The following is a 20,003-nucleotide window of genomic DNA, read 5'->3' as shown; positions in this document are numbered from 1 at the left end:
CTGGGGAGAGAAATCGGGGAGGCCGGCTTCAGAGGGCAGGTAGACACCCTTCATGGAGGCAAAGGAGAACAAGAAGGGGGGCGAAACAGTTCATGGGGGACTGCGGTCGCGGCAGGATCCCTACCTTCTCCAGGTCCGCCACGGGCTCAGCTGCGTCCTGTCTCAGCATCTCCACCAGCAAAGAGGGGAAGACCCCGACCCGGCCATCGAAATCGCCCTGCCAGAAGCGGTCCTCCACTCCCCACTCTCCCGTGTGAAGGATCCTGATCAGCGCTCCCTCCGGGAAGCATAACTCCTCCGCACTCTGGCCCTGGTAGCCGTACAGAGCTCTGGCCAGACACCCTGTGGGTACAACGGGCCGACACTAGTCCCAACCTGCTATCAAGTGCGGCCTCACCTCCTCCCACCCCTCCCCGCCGGCACCATTGGGCACTTTCAGGTGGCCAAATTCCCCGGTTGTAAAGCCGCATATTATGGCAATATGCGGCCGTCGGGAGGCCACTTAAATGCGCAGGAGGTGCCTGTGAGGCGAACTTTGTAACCCTCCTCCAAGAGGGATAATCGCAGCAGCACACTAGTCTCCCCAGCCATATGAATGCAGCCGCCTGAAAGCGGCTGCTAAGGGGATGGCAGTGAGCTGGCAGCGCCTGACAGCTCCGCTCCCAGCTGCCCCTGCCCCCGGCATGGGCTGTCAGCGCCACACTGATCCCGCTGCCCCGCTCTCTCCCAACAGCCCGATATTAGTCCCCCACACGGTGGGGCGACTGGCGCGGGCATTTGTGGTTGGAATGGCCCATAGCGCGGGCTGTAGAGGTTCCGGCGGCCGGTGCGGGCTGCAGCAGTTGGGGCAGCCTGCGCAGGCTGTAGCCCGCACCGGCCGTTCCATCCTCTATAGCCCGCATCGGATGTTGAGGCGTCCTATATATTCCCACCCAAAAAAAATCCTCCCTATTCTGTAACCCTTTATTTTTCTTCTATGTGCCTGAATAAGTCTCTTCAATGCCCCTAATGTTCCAGCCTCCACCCTTACCCCCGGCAAGACAATCCAGGCCCCCAAACCCTCTGTGTAAAAAAACTTACCCCTGACACCTCCCCTAAACTTTTCTCCCTTCACTTTGTACACACATCCCGGGCGCCCTTTATAATTGTGCGTTAATGAAAGCTCCGTGTGCTTTCAAACCCCTGTGTCCAGACCCACCGAATCGGTTCTTCTCTGAACATAGCAAACGAGGCGCTACGATATATGTCCCGCCTCTTTGGCCGGCTAGCAGTGTGAAAGGGCTCACGGAAGCGGCTTTTTTCTGCTCTGTGTGAACACTCAAGCCAACTTCCTAAGATAGGTAAGTGTCTATGAGAATACCATGGCTTTACAGTAGAGAGAGAGAAAAAAAATAAGGCCCTTTCAAGCAAGGAAAGCACACGTCTGTAAAGGCGGAGGTTCTTTGCCTTTACGGCTAAAGATGTACCTTCCTGAATGCGCCGATTCCAACCCTTCTCGGGGAAGGATAATTGGCGGAGCGCTGCACTCCGCCGACTGTCCTGGTTAGGAGCGGAATGATAATGGCCCTCTCCCTCCAAGGCAGGGGCGGTGGGTGGGAGCCAGTGGGGCAGCGGTGACCGGCGGGGTCGCGGCAGAGCAACGGCCGTCTTCCCTATCCATAATCCCCCACGCAGCTGGAATTGCAGTTCCAGCTGCGTGGGGGTGGGGGAGGCAGAGAAACATCCACAACACGTTACGCCGACTGATATATATTCCTACCTCGTAACCCTCGATTTTGATACTCCCTCAATCTTACCTCTTCCCCCACAGTGTGAGCCCTCCCATCCTACCCCTCACCAAAGTGTGACACCCCGTCCTGCCCCTCCCCTCATTGTGACCCAACCGCCCTGCCCCTCCCCTCATTGTGACCCAACCGCCCTGCCCCTCCCCTCATTGTGACCCAACCGCCCTGCCCCTCCCTCATTGTGACCCAACCGCCCTGCCCCTCCCCTCATTGTGACCCAACCGCCCTGCCCCTCCCCTCATTGTGACCCAACCGCCCTGCCCCTCCCCTCATTGTGACCCAACCGCCCTGCCCCTCCCCTCATTGTGACCCAACCGCCCTGCCCCTCCCCTCATTGTGACCCAACCGCCCTGCCCCTCCCCTCATTGTGACCCAACCGCCCTGCCCCTCCCCTCATTGTGACCCAACCGCCCTGCCCCTCCCCTCATTGTGACCCAACCGCCCTGCCCCTCCCCCTCATTGTGACCCAACCGCCCTGCCCCTCCCCTCATTGTGACCCAACGCCCTGCCCCTCCCCTCATTGTGACCCAACCGCCCTGCCCTCCCCTCATTGTGACCCAACCGCCCTGCCCCTCCCCTCATTGTGACCCAACCGCCCTGCCCCTCCCCTCATTGTGACCCAACCGCCCTGCCCATCCCCTCATTGTGACCCAACCGCCCTGCCCCTCCCCTCATTGTGACCCAACCGCCCTCCCAACAGCCCTGCCCCTCCCCTCATTGTGACCCAACCGCCCTGCCCCTCCCCTCATTGTGACCCAACTGCCCTGCCCCTCCCCTCATTGTGACCCAACCGCCCTGCCCCTCCCCTCATTGTGACCCAACCGCCCTGCCCCTCCCCTCATTGTGACCCAGCCGCCCTGCCCCTCCCCTCATTGTGACCCAACCGCCCTGCCCCTCCCCTCATTGTGACCCAACCGCCCTGCCCCTCCCCTCATTGTGACCCAACCGCCCTGCCCCTCCCCTCATTGTGACCCAACCGCCCTGCCCCTCCCCTCATTGTGACCCAACCGCCCTGCCCCTCCCCTCATTGTGACCCAACCGCCCTGCCCCTCCCCTCATTGTGACCCAACCGCCCTGCCCCTCCCCTCATTGTGACCCAACCGCCCTGCCCCTCCCCTCATTGTGACCCAACCGCCCTGCCCCTCCCCTCATTGTGACCCAACCGCCCTGCCCCTCCCCTCATTGTGACCCAACCGCCCTGCCCCTCCCCTCATTGTGACCCAACCGCCCTGCCCCTCCCCTCATTGTGACCCAACCGCCCTGCCCCTCCCCTCATTGTGACTCAACCGCCCTGCCCCTCCCCTCATTGTGACCCAACCGCCCTGCCCCTCCCCTCATTGTGACCCAACCGCCCTGCCCCTCCCCTCATTGTGACCCAACCGCCCTGCCCCTCCCCTCATTGTGACCCAACCGCCCTGCCCCTCCCCTCATTGTGACCCAACCGCCCTGCCCCTCCCCTCATTGTGACCCAACCGCCCTGCCCCTCCCCTCATTGTGACCCAACCGCCCTGCCCCTCCCCTCATTGTGACCCAACCGCCCTGCCCCTCCCCTCATTGTGACTCAACCGCCCTGCCCCTCCCCTCATTGTGACCCAACCGCCCTGCCCCTCCCCTCATTGTGACCCAACCGCCCTCCCAACCGCCCTGCCCCTCCCCTCATTGTGACCCAACCGCCCTGCCCCTCCCCTCATTGTGACCCAACCGCCCTGCCCCTCCCCTCATTGTGACCCAACCGCCCTGCCCCTCCCCTCATTGTGACCCAACCGCCCCAACCGCCCTGCCCCTCCCCTCATTGTGACCCAACCGCCCTGCCCCTCCCCTCATTGTGACCCAACCGCCCTGCCCCTCCCCTCATTGTGACCCAACCGCCCTGCCCCTCCCCTCATTGTGACCCAACCGCCCTGCCCCTCCCCTCATTGTGACCCAACCGCCCCTGCCCCTCCCCTCATTGTGACCCAACCGCCCTGCCCCTCCCCTCATTGTGACCCAACCGCCCTGCCCCTCCCCTCATTGTGACCCAACCGCCCTGCCCCTCCCCTCATTGTGACCCAACCGCCCTGCCCCTCCCCTCATTGTGACCCAACCGCCCTGCCCCTCCCCTCATTGTGACCCAACCGCCCTGCCCCTCCCCTCATTGTGACCCAACCGCCCTGCCCCTCCCCTCATTGTGACCCAACCGCCCTGCCCCTCCCCTCATTGTGACCCAACCGCCCTGCCCCTCCCCTCATTGTGACCCAACCGCCCTGCCCCTCCCCTCATTGTGACCCAACCGCCCTGCCCCTCCCCTCATTGTGACCCAACCGCCCTGCCCCTCCCCTCATTGTGACCCAACCGCCCTGCCCCTCCCCTCATTGTGACCCAACCGCCCTGCCCCTCCCCTCATTGTGACCCAACCGCCCTGCCCCTCCCCTCATTGTGACCCAACCGCCCTCCAACCGCCCTGCCCCTCCCCTCATTGTGACCCAACCGCCCTGCCCCTCCCCTCATTGTGACCCAACCGCCCTGCCCCTCCCCTCATTGTGACCCAACCGCCCTGCCCCTCCCCTCATTGTGACCCAACCGCCCTGCCCCTCCCCTCATTGTGACCCAACCGCCCTGCCCCTCCCCTCATTGTGACCCAACCGCCCTGCCCCTCCCCTCATTGTGACCCAACCGCCCTGCCCCTCCCCTCATTGTGACCCAACCGCCCTGCCCCTCCCCTCATTGTGCCCCAACCGCCCTGCCCCTCCCCTCATTGTGACCCAACCGCCCTGCCCCTCCCCTCATTGTGACCCAACTGCCCTGCCCCTCCCCTCATTGTGACCCAACCGCCCTGCCCCTTCCCCTCATTGTGACCCAACCGCCTGCCACTCCCCTCATTGTGACCCAACCGCCCTGCCCCTCCCCTCATTGTGACCCAACCGCCCTGCCCCTCCCCTCATTGTGACCCAACCGCCCTGCCCCTCCCCTCATTGTGACCCAACCGCCCTGCCCCTCCCCTCATTGTGACCCAACCGCCCTGCCCCTCCCCTCATTGTGACCCAACCGCCCTCCCAACCGCCCTGCCCCTCCCCTCATTGTGACCCAACCGCCCTGCCCCTCCCCTCATTGTGACCCAACCGCCCTGCCCCCCTCCCCTCATTGTGACCCAACCGCCCTGCCCCTCCCCTCATTGTGACCCAACCGCCCTGCCCCTCCCCTCATTGTGACCCAACCGCCCTGCCCCTCCCCTCATTGTGACCCAACCGCCCTGCCCCTCCCCTCATTGTGACCCAAACGCCCTGCCCCTCCCCTCATTGTGACCCAACCGCCCTGCCCCTCCCCTCATTGTGACCTAACCGCCCTGCCCCTCCCCTCATTGTGACCCAACCGCCCTGCCCCTCCCCTCATTGTGACCAACCGCCCTCCCAACCGCCCTGCCCCTCCCCTCATTGTGACCCAACCGCCCTGCCCCTCCCCTCATTGTGACCCAACCGCCCTGCCCCTCCCCTCATTGTGACCCAACCGCCCTGCCCCTCCCCTCATTGTGACCCAACCGCCCTCCCAACCGCCCTGCCCCTCCCCTCATTGTGACCCAACCGCCCTGCCCCTCCCCTCATTGTGACCCAACCGCCCTGCCCCTCCCCCTCATTGTGACCCAACCGCCCTGCCCCTCCCCTCATTGTGACCCAACCGCCCTGCCCCTCCCCTCATTGTGACCCAACCGCCCTGCCCCTCCCCTCATTGTGACCCAACCGCCCTGCCCCTCCCCTCATTGTGACCCAACCGCCCTGCCCCTCCCCTCATTGTGACCCAACCGCCCTGCCCCTCCCCTCATTGTGACCCAACCGCCCTGCCCCTCCCCTCATTGTGACCCAACCGCCCTGCCCCTCCCCTCATTGTGACCCAACCGCCCTGCCCCTCCCCCTCATTGTGACCCAACCGCCCTGCCCCTCCCCTCATTGTGACCCAACCGCCCTCCCAACAGCCCTGCCCCTCCCCTCATTGTGACCCAACCGCCCTGCCCCTCCCCTCATTGTGACCCAACTGCCCTGCCCCTCCCCTCATTGTGACCCAACCGCCCTGCCCCTCCCCTCATTGTGACCCAACCGCCCTGCCCCTCCCCTCATTGTGACCCAGCCGCCCTGCCCCTCCCCTCATTGTGACCCAACCGCCCTGCCCCTCCCCTCATTGTGACCCAACCGCCCTGCCCCTCCCCTCATTGTGACCCAACCGCCCTGCCCCTCCCCTCATTGTGACCCAACCGCCCTGCCCCTCCCCTCATTGTGACCCAACCGCCCTGCCCCTCCCCTCATTGTGACCCAACCGCCCTGCCCCTCCCCTCATTGTGACCCAACCGCCCTGCCCCTCCCCTCATTGTGACCCAACCGCCCTGCCCCTCCCCTCATTGTGACCCAACCCGCCCTGCCCCTCCCCTCATTGTGACCCAACCGCCCTGCCCCTCCCCTCATTGTGACCCAACCGCCCTGCCCCTCCCCTCATTGTGACCCAACCGCCCTGCCCCTCCCCTCATTGTGACCCAACCGCCCTGCCCCTCCCCTCATTGTGACTCAACCGCCCTGCCCCTCCCCTCATTGTGACCCAACCGCCCCTGCCCCTCCCCTCATTGTGACCCAACCGCCCTGCCCCTCCCCTCATTGTGACCCAACCGCCCTGCCCCTCCCTCATTGTGACCCAACCGCCCTGCCCCTCCCCTCATTGTGACCCAACCGCCCTGCCCCTCCCCTCATTGTGACCCAACCGCCCTGCCCCTCCCCTCATTGTGACCCAACCGCCCTGCCCCTCCCCTCATTGTGACCCAACCGCCCTCCCAACCGCCCTGCCCCTCCCCTCATTGTGACCCAACCGCCCTGCCCCTCCCCTCATTGTGACCCAACCGCCCTGCCCCTCCCCTCATTGTGACCCAACCGCCCTGCCCCTCCCCTCATTGTGACCCAACCGCCCTGCCCCTCCCCTCATTGTGACCCAACCGCCCTGCCCCTCCCCTCATGCCCTGCCCCTCCCCTCATTGTGACCCAACCGCCCTGCCCCTCCCCTCATTGTGACCCAACCGCCCTGCCCCTCCCCTCATTGTGACCCAACCGCCCTGCCCCTCCCCTCATTGTGACCCAACCGCCCTGCCCCTCCCCTCATTGTGACCCAACCGCCCTGCCCCTCCCCTCATTGTGACCCAACCAGCCCTGCCCCTCCCCTCATTGTGACCCAACCGCCCTGCCCCTCCCCTCATTGTGACCCAACCGCCCTGCCCCTCCCCTCATTGTGACCCAACCGCCCTGCCCCTCCCCTCATTGTGACCCAACCGCCCTGCCCCTCCCCTCATTGTGACCCAACCGCCCTGCCCCTCCCCTCATTGTGACCCACCGCCCTGCCCCTCCCCTCATTGTGACCCAACCGCCCTGCCCCTCCCCTCATTGTGACCCAACCGCCCTGCCCCTCCCCTCATTGTGACCCAACCGCCCTGCCCCTCCCCTCATTGTGACCCAACCGCCCTGCCCCTCCCCTCATTGTGACCCAACCGCCCTGCCCCTCCCCTCATTGTGACCCAACCGCCCTGCCCCTCCCCTCATTGTGACCCAACCGCCCTGCCCCTCCCTCATTGTGACCCACGCCACCGCCCTGCCCCTCCCCTCATTGTGACCCAACCGCCCTGCCCCTCCCCTCATTGTGACCCAACCGCCCTGCCCCTCCCCTCATTGTGACCCAACCGCCCTGCCCCTCCCCTCATTGTGACCCAACCGCCCTCCAACCGCCCTGCCCCTCCCCTCATTGTGACCCAACCGCCCTGCCCCTCCCCTCATTGTGGACCCAACCGCCCTGCCCCTCCCCTCATTGTGACCCAACCGCCCTGCCCCTCCCCTCATTGTGACCCAACCGCCCTGCCCCTCCCCTCATTGTGACCCAACCGCCCTGCCCTCCCCTCATTGTGACCCAACCGCCCTGCCCCTCCCCTCATTGTGACCCAACCGCCTGCCCCTCCCCTCATTGTGACCCAACCGCCCTGCCCCTCCCCTCATTGTGACCCAACCGCCCTGCCCCTCCCCTCATTGTGACCCAACCGCCCTGCCCCTCCCCTCATTGTGACCCAACCGCCCTGCCCCTCCCCTCATTGTGACCCAACCGCCCTGCCCCTCCCCTCATTGTGACCCAACCGCCCTGCCCCTCCCCTCATTGTGACCCAACCGCCCTGCCCCTCCCCTCATTGTGACCCAACCGCCCTGCCCCTCCCCTCATTGTGACCCAACCGCCCTGCCCCTCCCCTCATTGTGACCCAACCGCCCTGCCCCTCCCCTCATTGTGACCCAACCGCCCTGCCCCTCCCCTCATTGTGACCCAACCGCCCTGCCCCTCCCCTCATTGTGACCCAACCGCCCTGCCCCTCCCCTCATTGTGACCCAACCGCCCTGCCCCTCCCCTCATTGTGACCCAACCGCCCTGCCCCTCCCTCATTGTGACCCAACCGCCCTGCCCCTCCCCTCATTGTGACCCAACCGCCCTGCCCTCCCCTCATTGTGACCCAACCGCCCTGCCCCTCCCCTCATTGTGACCCAACCGCCCTGCCCCTCCCCTCATTGTGACCCAACCGCCCTGCCCCTCCCCTCATTGTGACCCAACCGCCCTCAACCGCCTGCCCTCCCCTCATTGTGACCCAACGCCCTGCCCCTCCCCTCATTGTGACCCAACCGCCCTGCCCCTCCCCTCATTGTGACCCAACCGCCCTGCCCCTCCCCTCATTGTGACCCAACCGCCCTGCCCCTCCCCTCATTGTGACCCAACCGCCCTGCCCCTCCCCTCATTGTGACCCAACCGCCCTGCCCCTCCCCTCATTGTGACCCAACCGCCCTGCCCCTCCCCTCATTGTGACCCAACCGCCCTGCCCCTCCCCTCATTGTGACCCAACCGCCCTGCCCCTCCCCTCATTGTGACCCAACCGCCCTGCCCCTCCCCTCATTGTGACCCAACCGCCCTGCCCCTCCCCTCATTGTGACCCAACCGCCCTGCCCCTCCCCTCATTGTGACCCAACCGCCCTGCCCCTCCCTCATTGTGACCCAACCGCCCTGCCCTCCCCTCATTGTGACCCAACCGCCCTGCCCCTCCCCTCATTGTGACCCAACCGCCCTGCCCCTCCCCTCATTGTGACCCAACCGCCCTGCCCTCCCCTCATGTGACCCAACCGCCCTGCCCCTCCCCTCATTGTGACCCAACCGCCCCTGCCCCTCCCCTCATTGTGACCCAACCGCCCTGCCCCTCCCCTCATTGTGACCCAACCGCCCTGCCCCTCCCCTCATTGTGACCCAACCGCCCTGCCCCTCCCCTCATTGTGACCCAACCGCCCTGCCCCCTCCCTCATTGTGACCCAACCGCCCTGCCCCTCCCCTCATTGTGACCCAACCGCCCTGCCCCCTCCCCTCATTGTGACCCAACCGCCCTGCCCCTCCCCTCATTGTGACCCAACCGCCCTGCCCCTCCCCTCATTGTGACCCAACCGCCCTGCCCCTCCCCTCATTGTGACCCAACCGCCCTGCCCCTCCCCTCATTGTGACCCAACCGCCCTCCCAACCGCCCTGCCCCTCCCCTCATTGTGACCCAACCGCCCTGCCCCTCCCCTCATTGTGACCCAACCGCCCTGCCCCTCCCCTCATTGTGACCCAACCGCCCTGCCCCTCCCCTCATTGTGACCCAACCGCCCTCCAACCGCCCTGCCCCTCCCCTCATTGTGACCCAACCGCCCTGCCCCTCCCCTCATTGTGACCCAACCGCCCTGCCCCTCCCCTCATTGTGACCCAACCGCCCTGCCCCTCCCCTCATTGTGACCCAACCGCCCTGCCCCTCCCCTCATTGTGACCCAACCGCCCTGCCCCTCCCCTCATTGTGACCCAACCGCCCTGCCCCTCCCCTCATTGTGACCCAACCGCCCTGCCCCTCCCCTCATTGTGACCCAACCGCCCTGCCCCTCCCCTCATTGTGACCCAACCGCCCTGCCCCTCCCCTCATTGTGACCCAACCGCCCTGCCCCTCCCCTCATTGTGACCCAACCGCCCTGCCCCTCCCCTCATTGTGACCCAACCGCCCTGCCCCTCCCCTCATTGTGACCCAACCGCCCTGCCCCTCCCCTCATTGTGACCCAACCGCCCTGCCCCTCCCCTCATTGTGACCCAACCGCCCTGCCCCTCCCCTCATTGTGACCCAACCGCCCTGCCCTGCCCCTCCCCTCATTGTGACCCAACCGCCCTGCCCCTCCCCTCATTGTGACCCAACCGCCCTGCCCCTCCCCTCATTGTGACCCAACCGCCCTGCCCCTCCCCTCATTGTGACCCAACCGCCCTGCCCCTCCCCTCATTGTGACCCAACCGCCCTGCCCCTCCCCTCATTGTGACCCACCGCCCTCCAACCGCCCTGCCCCTCCCCTCATTGTGACCCAACCGCCCTGCCCCTCCCCTCATTGTGACCCAACCGCCCTGCCCCTCCCCTCATTGTGACCCAACCGCCCTGCCCCTCCCCTCATTGTGACCCAACCGCCCTGCCCCTCCCCTCATTGTGACCCAACCGCCCTGCCCCTCCCCTCATTGTGACCCAACCGCCCTGCCCCTCCCTCATTGTGACCCAACCGCCCTGCCCCTCCCCTCATTGTGACCCAACCGCCCTGCCCCTCCCCTCATTGTGACCCAACCGCCCTGCCCCTCCCCTCATTGTGACCCAACCGCCCTGCCCCTCCCCTCATTGTGACCCAACCGCCCTGCCCCTCCCCTCATTGTGACCCAACCGCCCTGCCCCTCCCCTCATTGTGACCCAACCGCCCTGCCCCTCCCCTCATTGTGACCCAACCGCCCTGCCCCTCCCCTCATTGTGACCCAACCGCCCTGCCCCTCCCCTCATTGTGACCCAACCGCCCTGCCCCTCCCCTCATTGTGACCCAACCGCCCTGCCCCTCCCCTCATTGTGACCCAACCGCCCTGCCCCTCCCCTCATTGTGACCCAACCGCCCTGCCCCTCCCCTCATTGTGACCCAACCGCCCTGCCCCTCCCCTCATTGTGACCCAACCGCCCTGCCCCTCCCCTCATTGTGACCCAACCGCCCTGCCCCTCCCCTCATTGTGACCCAACCGCCCTGCCCCTCCCCTCATTGTGACCCAACCGCCCTGCCCCTCCCCTCATTGTGACCCAACCGCCCTCCCAACCGCCCTGCCCCTCCCCTCATTGTGACACAACCGCCCTGCCCCTCCCCTCATTGTGACCCAACCGCCCTGCCCCCTCCCCTCATTGTGACCCAACCGCCCTGCCCCTCCCCTCATTGTGACCCAACCGCCCTGCCCCTCCCCTCATTGTGACCCAACCGCCCTGCCCCTCCCCTCATTGTGACCCAACCGCCCTGCCCCTCCCCTCATTGTGACCCAACCGCCCTGCCCCTCCCCTCATTGTGACCCAACCGCCCTGCCCCTCCCCTCATTGTGACCCAACCGCCCTGCCCCTCCCCTCATTGTGACCCAACCGCCCTGCCCCTCCCCTCATTGTGACCCAACCGCCCTGCCCCTCCCCTCATTGTGACCCAACCGCCCTGCCCCTCCCCTCATTGTGACCCAACCGCCCTGCCCCTCCCCTCATTGTGACCCAACCGCCCTGCCCCTCCCCTCATTGTGACCCAACCGCCCTGCCCCTCCCCTCATTGTGACCCAACCGCCCTGCCCCTCCCCTCATTGTGACCCAACCGCCCTGCCCCTCCCCTCATTGTGACCCAACCGCCCTGCCCCTCCCCTCATTGTGACCCAACCGCCCTGCCCCTCCCCTCATTGTGACCCAACCGCCCTGCCCCTCCCCTCATTGTGACCCAACCGCCCTGCCCCTCCCCTCATTGTGACCCAACCGCCCTGCCCCTCCCCTCATTGTGACCCAACCGCCCTGCCCCTCCCCTCATTGTGACCCAACCGCCCTGCCCCTCCACTCATTGTGACCCAACCGCCCTGCCCCTCCCCTCATTGTGACCCAACCGCCCTGCCCCTCCCCTCATTGTGACCCAACCGCCCTGCCCCTCCCCTCATTGTGACCCAACCGCCCTGCCCCTCCCCTCATTGTGACCCAACCGCCCTGCCCCTCCCCTCATTGTGACCCAACTGCCCTGCCCCTCCCCTCATTGTGACCCAACCGCCCTCCCACCGCCCTGCCCCTCCCCTCATTGTGACACAACCGCCCTGCCCCTCCCCTCATTGTGACCCAACCGCCCTGCCCCTCCCCTCATTGTGACCCAACCGCCATGCCCCTCCCCTCATTGTGACCCAACCGCCCTGCCCCTCCCCTCATTGTGACCCAACCGCCTTGCCCCTCCCCTCATTGTGACCCAACCGCCCTGCCCCTCCCCTCATTGTGACCCAACCGCCCTGCCCCTCCCCTCATTGTGACCCAACCGCCCTGCCCCTCCCCTCATTGTGACCCAACCGCCCTGCCCCTCCCCTCATTGTGACCCAACCGCCCTGCCCCTCCCCTCATTGTGACCCAACCGCCCTGCCCCTCCCCTCATTGTGACCCAACCGCCCTGCCCCTCCCCTCATTGTGACCCAACCGCCCTGCCCCTCCCCTCATTGTGACCCAACCGCCCTCCCAACCGCCCTGCCCCTCCCCTCATTGTGACCCAACCGCCCTGCCCCTCCCCTCATTGTGACCCAACCGCCCTGCCCCTCCCCTCATTGTGACCCAACCGCCCTGCCCCTCCCCTCATTGTGACCCAACCGCCCTGCCCCTCCCCTCATTGTGACCCAACCGCCCTGCCCCTCCCCTCATTGTGACCCAACCGCCCTGCCCCTCCCCTCATTGTGACCCAACCGCCCTGCCCCTCCCCTCATTGTGACCCAACCGCCCTGCCCCTCCCCTCATTGTGACCCAACCGCCCTGCCCCTCCCCTCATTGTGACCCAACCGCCCTGCCCCTCCCCTCATTGTGACCCAACCGCCCTGCCCCTCCCCTCATTGTGACCCAACCGCCCTGCCCCTCCCCTCATTGTGACCCAACCGCCCTGCCCCTCCCCTCATTGTGACCCAACCGCCCTGCCCCTCCCCTCATTGTGACCCAACCGCCCTGCCCCTCCCCTCATTGTGACCCAACCGCCCTGCCCCTCCCCTCATTGTGACCCAACCGCCCTGCCCCTCCCCTCATTGTGACCCAACCGCCCTGCCCCTCCCCTCATTGTGACCCAACCGCCCTGCCCCTCCCCTCATTGTGACCCAACCGCCCTGCCCCTCCCCTCATTGTGACCCAACCGCCCTGCCCCTCCCCTCATTGTGACCCAACCGCCCTGCCCCTCCCCTCATTGTGACCCAACCGCCCTGCCCCTCCCCTCATTGTGACCCAACCGCCCTGCCCCTCCCCTCATTGTGACCCAACCGCCCTGCCCCTCCCCTCATTGTGACCCAACCGCCCTGCCCCTCCCCTCATTGTGACCCAACCGCCCTGCCCCTCCCCTCATTGTGACCCAACCGCCCTGCCCCTCCCTCATTGTGACCCAACGCCCTGCCCCTCCCCTCATTGTGACCCAACCGCCCTGCCCCTCCCCTCATTGTGACCCAACCGGCCCTGCCCCTCCCCTCATTGTGACCCAACCGCCCTGCCCCTCCCCTCATTGTGACCCAACCGCCCTGCCCCTCCCCTCATTGTGACCCAGCCGCCCTGCCCCTCCCCTCATTGTGACCCAACCGCCCTGCCCCTCCCCTCATTGTGACCCAACCGCCCTGCCCCTCCCCTCATTGTGACCCAACCGCCCTGCCCCTCCCCTCATTGTGACCCAACCGCCCTGCCCCTCCCCTCATTGTGACCCAACCGCCCTGCCCCTCCCCTCATTGTGACCCAACCGCCCTGCCCCTCCCCTCATTGTGACCCAACCGCCCTGCCCCTCCCCTCATTGTGACCCAACCGCCCTGCCCCTCCCCTCATTGTGACCCAACCGCCCTGCCCCTCCCCTCATTGTGACCCAACCGCCCTGCCCCTCCCCTCATTGTGACCCAACCGCCCTGCCCCTCCCCTCATTGTGACCCAACCGCCCTGCCCCTCCCCTCATTGTGACCCAACCGCCCTGCCCCTCCCCTCATTGTGACCCAACCGCCCTGCCCCTCCCCTCATTGTGACCCAACCGCCCTGCCCCTCCCCTCATTGTGACCCAACCGCCCTGCCCCTCCCCTCATTGTGACCCAACCGCCCTGCCCCTCCCCTCATTGTGACCCAACCGCCCTGCCCCTCCCCTCATTGTGACCCAACCGCCCTGCCCCTCCCCTCATTGTGACCCAACCGCCCTGCCCCTCCCCTCATTGTGACCCAACCGCCCTGCCCCTCCCCTCATTGTGACCCAACCGCCCTGCCCCTCCCCTCATTGTGACCCAACCGCCCTGCCCCTCCCCTCATTGTGACCCAACCGCCCTGCCCCTCCCCTCATTGTGACCCAGCCGCCCTGCCCCTCCCCTCATTGTGACCCAACCGCCCTGCCCCTCCCCTCATTGTGACCCAGCCGCCCTGCCCCTCCCCTCATTGTGACCCAACCGCCCTGCCCCTCCCCTCATTGTGACCCAACCGCCCTGCCCCTCCCCTCATTGTGACCCAACCGCCCTGCCCCTCCCCTCATTGTGACCCAACCGCCCTGCCCCTCCCCTCATTGTGACCCAACCGCCCTGCCCCTCCCCTCATTGTGACCCAACCGCCCTGCCCCTCCCCTCATTGTGACCCAACCGCCCTGCCCCTCCCCTCATTGTGACCCAACCGCCCTGCCCCTCCCCTCATTGTGACCCAACCGCCCTGCCCCTCCCCTCATTGTGACCCAACCGCCCTGCCCCTCCCCTCATTGTGACCCAACCGCCCTGCCCCTCCCCTCATTGTGACCCAACCGCCCTGCCCCTCCCCTCATTGTGACCCAACCGCCCTGCCCCTCCCCTCATTGTGACCCAACCGCCCTGCCCCTCCCCTCATTGTGACCCAACCGCCCTGCCCCTCCCCTCATTGTGACCCAACCGCCCTGCCCTCCCCTCATTGTGACCCAACCGCCCTGCCCCTCCCCTCATTGTGACCCAACCGCCCTGCCCCTCCCCTCATTGTGACCCAACCGCCCTGCCCCTCCCCTCATTGTGACCCAACCGCCCTGCCCCTCCCCTCATTGTGACCCAACCGCCCTGCCCCTCCCCTCATTGTGACCCAACCGCCCTGCCCCTCCCCTCATTGTGACCCAACCGCCCTGCCCCTCCCCTCATTGTGACCCAACCGCCCTGCCCCTCCCCTCATTGTGACCCAACCGCCCTGCCCCTCCCCTCATTGTGACCCAACCGCCCTGCCCCTCCCCTCATTGTGACCCAACCGCCCTGCCCCTCCCCTCATTGTGACCCAACCGCCCTGCCCCTCCCCTCATTGTGACCCAACCGCCCTGCCCCTCCCCTCATTGTGACCCAACCGCCCTGCCCCTCCCCTCATTGTGACCCAACCGCCCTGCCCCTCCCCTCATTGTGACCCAACCGCCCTGCCCCTCCCCTCATTGTGACCCAACCGCCCTGCCCCTCCCCTCATTGTGACCCAACCGCCCTGCCCCTCCCCTCATTGTGACCCAACCGCCCTGCCCCTCCCCTCATTGTGACCCAACCGCCCTGCCCCTCCCCTCATTGTGACCCAACCGCCCTGCCCCTCCCCTCATTGTGACCCAACCGCCCTGCCCCTCCCCTCATTGTGACCCAACCGCCCTGCCCCTCCCCTCATTGTGACCCAACCGCCCTGCCCCTCCCCTCATTGTGACCCAACCGCCCTGCCCCTCCCCTCATTGTGACCCAACCGCCCTGCCCCTCCCCTCATTGTGACCCAACCGCCCTGCCCCTCCCCTCATTGTGACCCAACCGCCCTGCCCCTCCCCTCATTGTGACCCAACCGCCCTGCCCCTCCCCTCATTGTGACCCAACCGCCCTGCCCCTCCCCTCATTGTGACCCAACCGCCCTGCCCCTCCCCTCATTGTGACCCAACCGCCCTGCCCCTCCCCTCATTGTGACCCAACCGCCCTGCCCCTCCCCTCATTGTGACCCAACCGCCCTGCCCCTCCCCTCATTGTGACCCAACCGCCCTGCCCCTCCCCTCATTGTGACCCAACCGCCCTGCCCCTCCCCTCATTGTGACCCAACCGCCCTGCCCCTCCCCTCATTGTGACCCAACCGCCCTGCCCCTCCCCTCATTGTGACCCAACCGCCCTGCCCCTCCCCTCATTGTGACCCAACCGCCCTGCCCCTCCCCTCATTGTGACCCAACCGCCCTGCCCCTCCCCTCATTGTGACCCAACCGCCCTGCCCCTCCCCTCATTGTGACCCAACCGCCCTGCCCCTCCCCTCATTGTGACCCAACCGCCCTGCCCCTCCCCTCATTGTGACCCAACCGCCCTGCCCCTCCCCTCATTGTGACCCAACCGCCCTGCCCCTCCCCTCATTGTGACCCAACCGCCCTGCCCCTCCCCTCATTGTGACCCAACCGCCCTGCCCCTCCCCTCATTGTGACCCAACCGCCCTGCCCCTCCCCTCATTGTGACCCAACCGCCCTGCCCCTCCCCTCATTGTGACCCAACCGCCCTGCCCCTCCCCTCATTGTGACCCAACCGCCCTGCCCCTCCCCTCATTGTGACCCAACCGCCCTGCCCCTCCCCTCATTGTGACCCAACCGCCCTGCCCCTCCCCTCATTGTGACCCAACCGCCCTGCCCCTCCCCTCATTGTGACCCAACCGCCCTGCCCCTCCCCTCATTGTGACCCAACCGCCCTGCCCCTCCCCTCATTGTGACCCAACCGCCCTGCCCCTCCCCTCATTGTGACCCAACCGCCCTGCCCCTCCCCTCATTGTGACCCAACCGCCCTGCCCCTCCCCTCATTGTGACCCAACCGCCCTGCCCCTCCCCTCATTGTGACCCAACCGCCCTGCCCCTCCCCTCATTGTGACCCAACCGCCCTCCCAACCGCCCTGCCCCTCCCCTCATTGTGACCCAACCGCCCTGCCCCTCCCCTCATTGTGACCCAACCGCCCTGCCCCTCCCCTCATTGTGACCCAACCGCCCTGCCCCTCCCCTCATTGTGACCCAACCGCCCTGCCCCTCCCCTCATTGTGACCCAACCGCCCTGCCCCTCCCCTCATTGTGACCCAACCGCCCTGCCCCTCCCCTCATTGTGACCCAAGCGCCCTGCCCCTCCCCTCATTGTGACCCAACCCGCCCTGCCCCTCCCCTCATTGTGACCCAACCGCCCTGCCCCTCCCCTCATTGTGACCCAACCGCCCTGCCCCTCCCCTCATTGTGACCCAACCGCCCTGCCCCTCCCCTCATTGTGACCCAACCGCCCTGCCCCTCCCCTCATTGTGACCCAACCGCCCTGCCCCTCCCCTCATTGTGACCCAACCGCCCTGCCCCTCCCCTCATTGTGACCCAACCGCCCTGCCCCTCCCCTCATTGTGACCCAACCGCCCTGCCCCTCCCCTCATTGTGACCCAACCGCCCTGCCCCTCCCCTCATTGTGACCCAACCGCCCTGCCCCTCCCCTCATTGTGACCCAACCGCCCTGCCCCTCCCCTCATTGTGACCCAACCGCCCTGCCCCTCCCCTCATTGTGACCCAACCGCCCTCCCAACCGCCCTGCCCCTCCCCTCATTGTGACCCAACCGCCCTGCCCCTCCCCTCATTGTGACCCAACCGCCCTGCCCCTCCCCTCATTGTGACCCAACCGCCCTGCCCCTCCCCTCATTGTGACCCAACCGCCCTGCCCCTCCCCTCATTGTGACCCAACCGCCCTGCCCCTCCCCTCATTGTGACCCAACCGCCCTGCCCCTCCCCTCATTGTGACCCAACCGCCCTGCCCCTCCCCTCATTGTGACCCAACCGCCCTGCCCCTCCCCTCATTGTGACCCAACCGCCCTGCCCCTCCCCTCATTGTGACCCAACCGCCCTGCCCCTCCCCTCATTGTGACCCAACCGCCCTGCCCCTCCCCTCATTGTGACCCAACCGCCCTGCCCCTCCCCTCATTGTGACCCAACCGCCCTGCCCCTCCCCTCATTGTGACCCAACCGCCCTGCCCCTCCCCTCATTGTGACCCAACCGCCCTGCCCCTCCCCTCATTGTGACCCAACCGCCCTGCCCCTCCCCTCATTGTGACCCAACCGCCCTGCCCCTCCCCTCATTGTGACCCAACCGCCCTGCCCCTCCCCTCATTGTGACCCAACCGCCCTGCCCCTCCCCTCATTGTGACCCAACCGCCCTGCCCCTCCCCTCATTGTGACCCAACCGCCCTGCCCCTCCCCTCATTGTGACCCAACCGCCCTGCCCCTCCCCTCATTGTGACCCAACCGCCCTGCCCCTCCCCTCATTGTGACCCAACCGCCCTGCCCCTCCCCTCATTGTGACCCAAACCGCCCTGCCCCTCCCCTCATTGTGACCCAACCGCCCTGCCCCTCCCCTCATTGTGACCCAACCGCCCTGCCCCTCCCCTCATTGTGACCCAACCGCCCTGCCCCTCCCCTCATTGTGACCCAACCGCCCTGCCCCTCCCCTCATTGTGACCCAACCGCCCTGCCCCTCCCCTCATTGTGACCCAACCGCCCTGCCCCTCCCCTCATTGTGACCCAACCGCCCTGCCCCTCCCCTCATTGTGACCCAACCGCCCTGCCCCTCCCCTCATTGTGACCCAACCGCCCTGCCCCTCCCCTCATTGTGACCCAACCGCCCTGCCCCTCCCCTCATTGTGACCCAACCGCCCTGCCCCTCCCCTCATTGTGACCCAACCGCCCTGCCCCTCCCCTCATTGTGACCCAACCGCCCTGCCCCTCCCCTCATTGTGACCCAACCGCCCTGCCCCTCCCCTCATTGTGACCCAACCGCCCTGCCCCTCCCCTCATTGTGACCCAACCGCCCTGCCCCTCCCCTCATTGTGACCCAACCGCCCTGCCCCTCCCCTCATTGTGACCCAACCGCCCCTGCCCCTCCCCTCATTGTGACCCAACCGCCCTGCCCCTCCCCTCATTGTGACCCAACCGCCCTGCCCCTCCCCTCATTGTGACCCAACCGCCCTGCCCCTCCCCTCATTGTGACCCAACCGCCCTGCCCCTCCCCTCATTGTGACCCAACCGCCCTGCCCCTCCCCTCATTGTGACCCAACCGCCCTGCCCCTCCCCTCATTGTGACCCAACCGCCCTGCCCCTCCCCTCATTGTGACCCAACCGCCCTGCCCCTCCCCTCATTGTGACCCAACCGCCCTGCCCCTCCCCTCATTGTGACCCAACCGCCCTGCCCCTCCCCTCATTGTGACCCAACCGCCCTGCCCCTCCCCTCATTGTGACCCAACCGCCCTGCCCCTCCCCTCATTGTGACCCAACCGCCCTGCCCCTCCCCTCATTGTGACCCAACCGCCCTGCCCCTCCCCTCATTGTGACCCAACCGCCCTGCCCCTCCCCTCATTGTGACCCAACCGCCCTGCCCCTCCCCTCATTGTGACCCAACCGCCCTGCCCCTCCCCTCATTGTGACCCAACCGCCCTGCCCCTCCCCTCATTGTGACCCAACCGCCCTGCCCCTCCCCTCATTGTGACCCAACCGCCCTGCCCCTCCCCTCATTGTGACCCAACCGCCCTGCCCCTCCCCTCATTGTGACCCAACCGCCCTGCCCCTCCCCTCATTGTGACCCAACCGCCCTGCCCCTCCCCTCATTGTGACCCAACCGCCCTGCCCCTCCCCTCATTGTGACCCAACCGCCCTGCCCCTCCCCTCATTGTGACCCAACCGCCCTGCCCCTCCCCTCATTGTGACCCAACCGCCCTGCCCCTCCCCTCATTGTGACCCAACCGCCCTGCCCCTCCCCTCATTGTGACCCAACCGCCCTGCCCCTCCCCTCATTGTGACCCAACCGCCCTGCCCCTCCCCTCATTGTGACCCAACCGCCCTGCCCCTCCCCTCATTGTGACCCAACCGCCCTGCCCCTCCCCTCATTGTGACCCAACCGCCCTGCCCCTCCCCTCATTGTGACCCAACCGCCCCTGCCCCTCCCCTCATTGTGACCCAACCGCCCTGCCCCTCCCCTCATTGTGACCCAACCGCCCTGCCCCTCCCCTCATTGTGACCCAACCGCCCTGCCCCTCCCCTCATTGTGACCCAACCGCCCTGCCCCTCCCCTCATTGTGACCCAACCGCCCTGCCCCTCCCCTCATTGTGACCCAACCGCCCTGCCCCTCCCCTCATTGTGACCCAACCGCCCTGCCCCTCCCCTCATTGT

General features: G+C 66.8%; 1 protein-coding gene across 1 annotated transcript in view; it reads right to left on the bottom strand.

Moving 5' to 3' along the window:
* The window catches only part of LOC138742956 (F-BAR and double SH3 domains protein 1-like), an 85,576-nt gene that overhangs the window by 574 nt on the left and 64,999 nt on the right, over nt 1-20,003 (bottom strand). The window contains exons 21-22 of the mRNA XM_069897829.1: nt 1,467-1,692; nt 125-342 (exon numbers count right to left, since the gene is read on the bottom strand). Of these exons, the coding sequence (XP_069753930.1) occupies nt 125-342; nt 1,467-1,692 (444 nt within the window). The remainder of the gene's footprint in view (nt 1-124; nt 343-1,466; nt 1,693-20,003) is intronic.

Source organism: Narcine bancroftii, chromosome 9 (genome assembly GCF_036971445.1).
Source record: "Narcine bancroftii isolate sNarBan1 chromosome 9, sNarBan1.hap1, whole genome shotgun sequence".
Taxonomy (NCBI): domain Eukaryota; kingdom Metazoa; phylum Chordata; class Chondrichthyes; order Torpediniformes; family Narcinidae; genus Narcine; species Narcine bancroftii.
The sequence above is the reverse complement of the archived record's forward strand: the minus strand, read 5'-3'. Positions and strand labels throughout refer to the sequence as shown.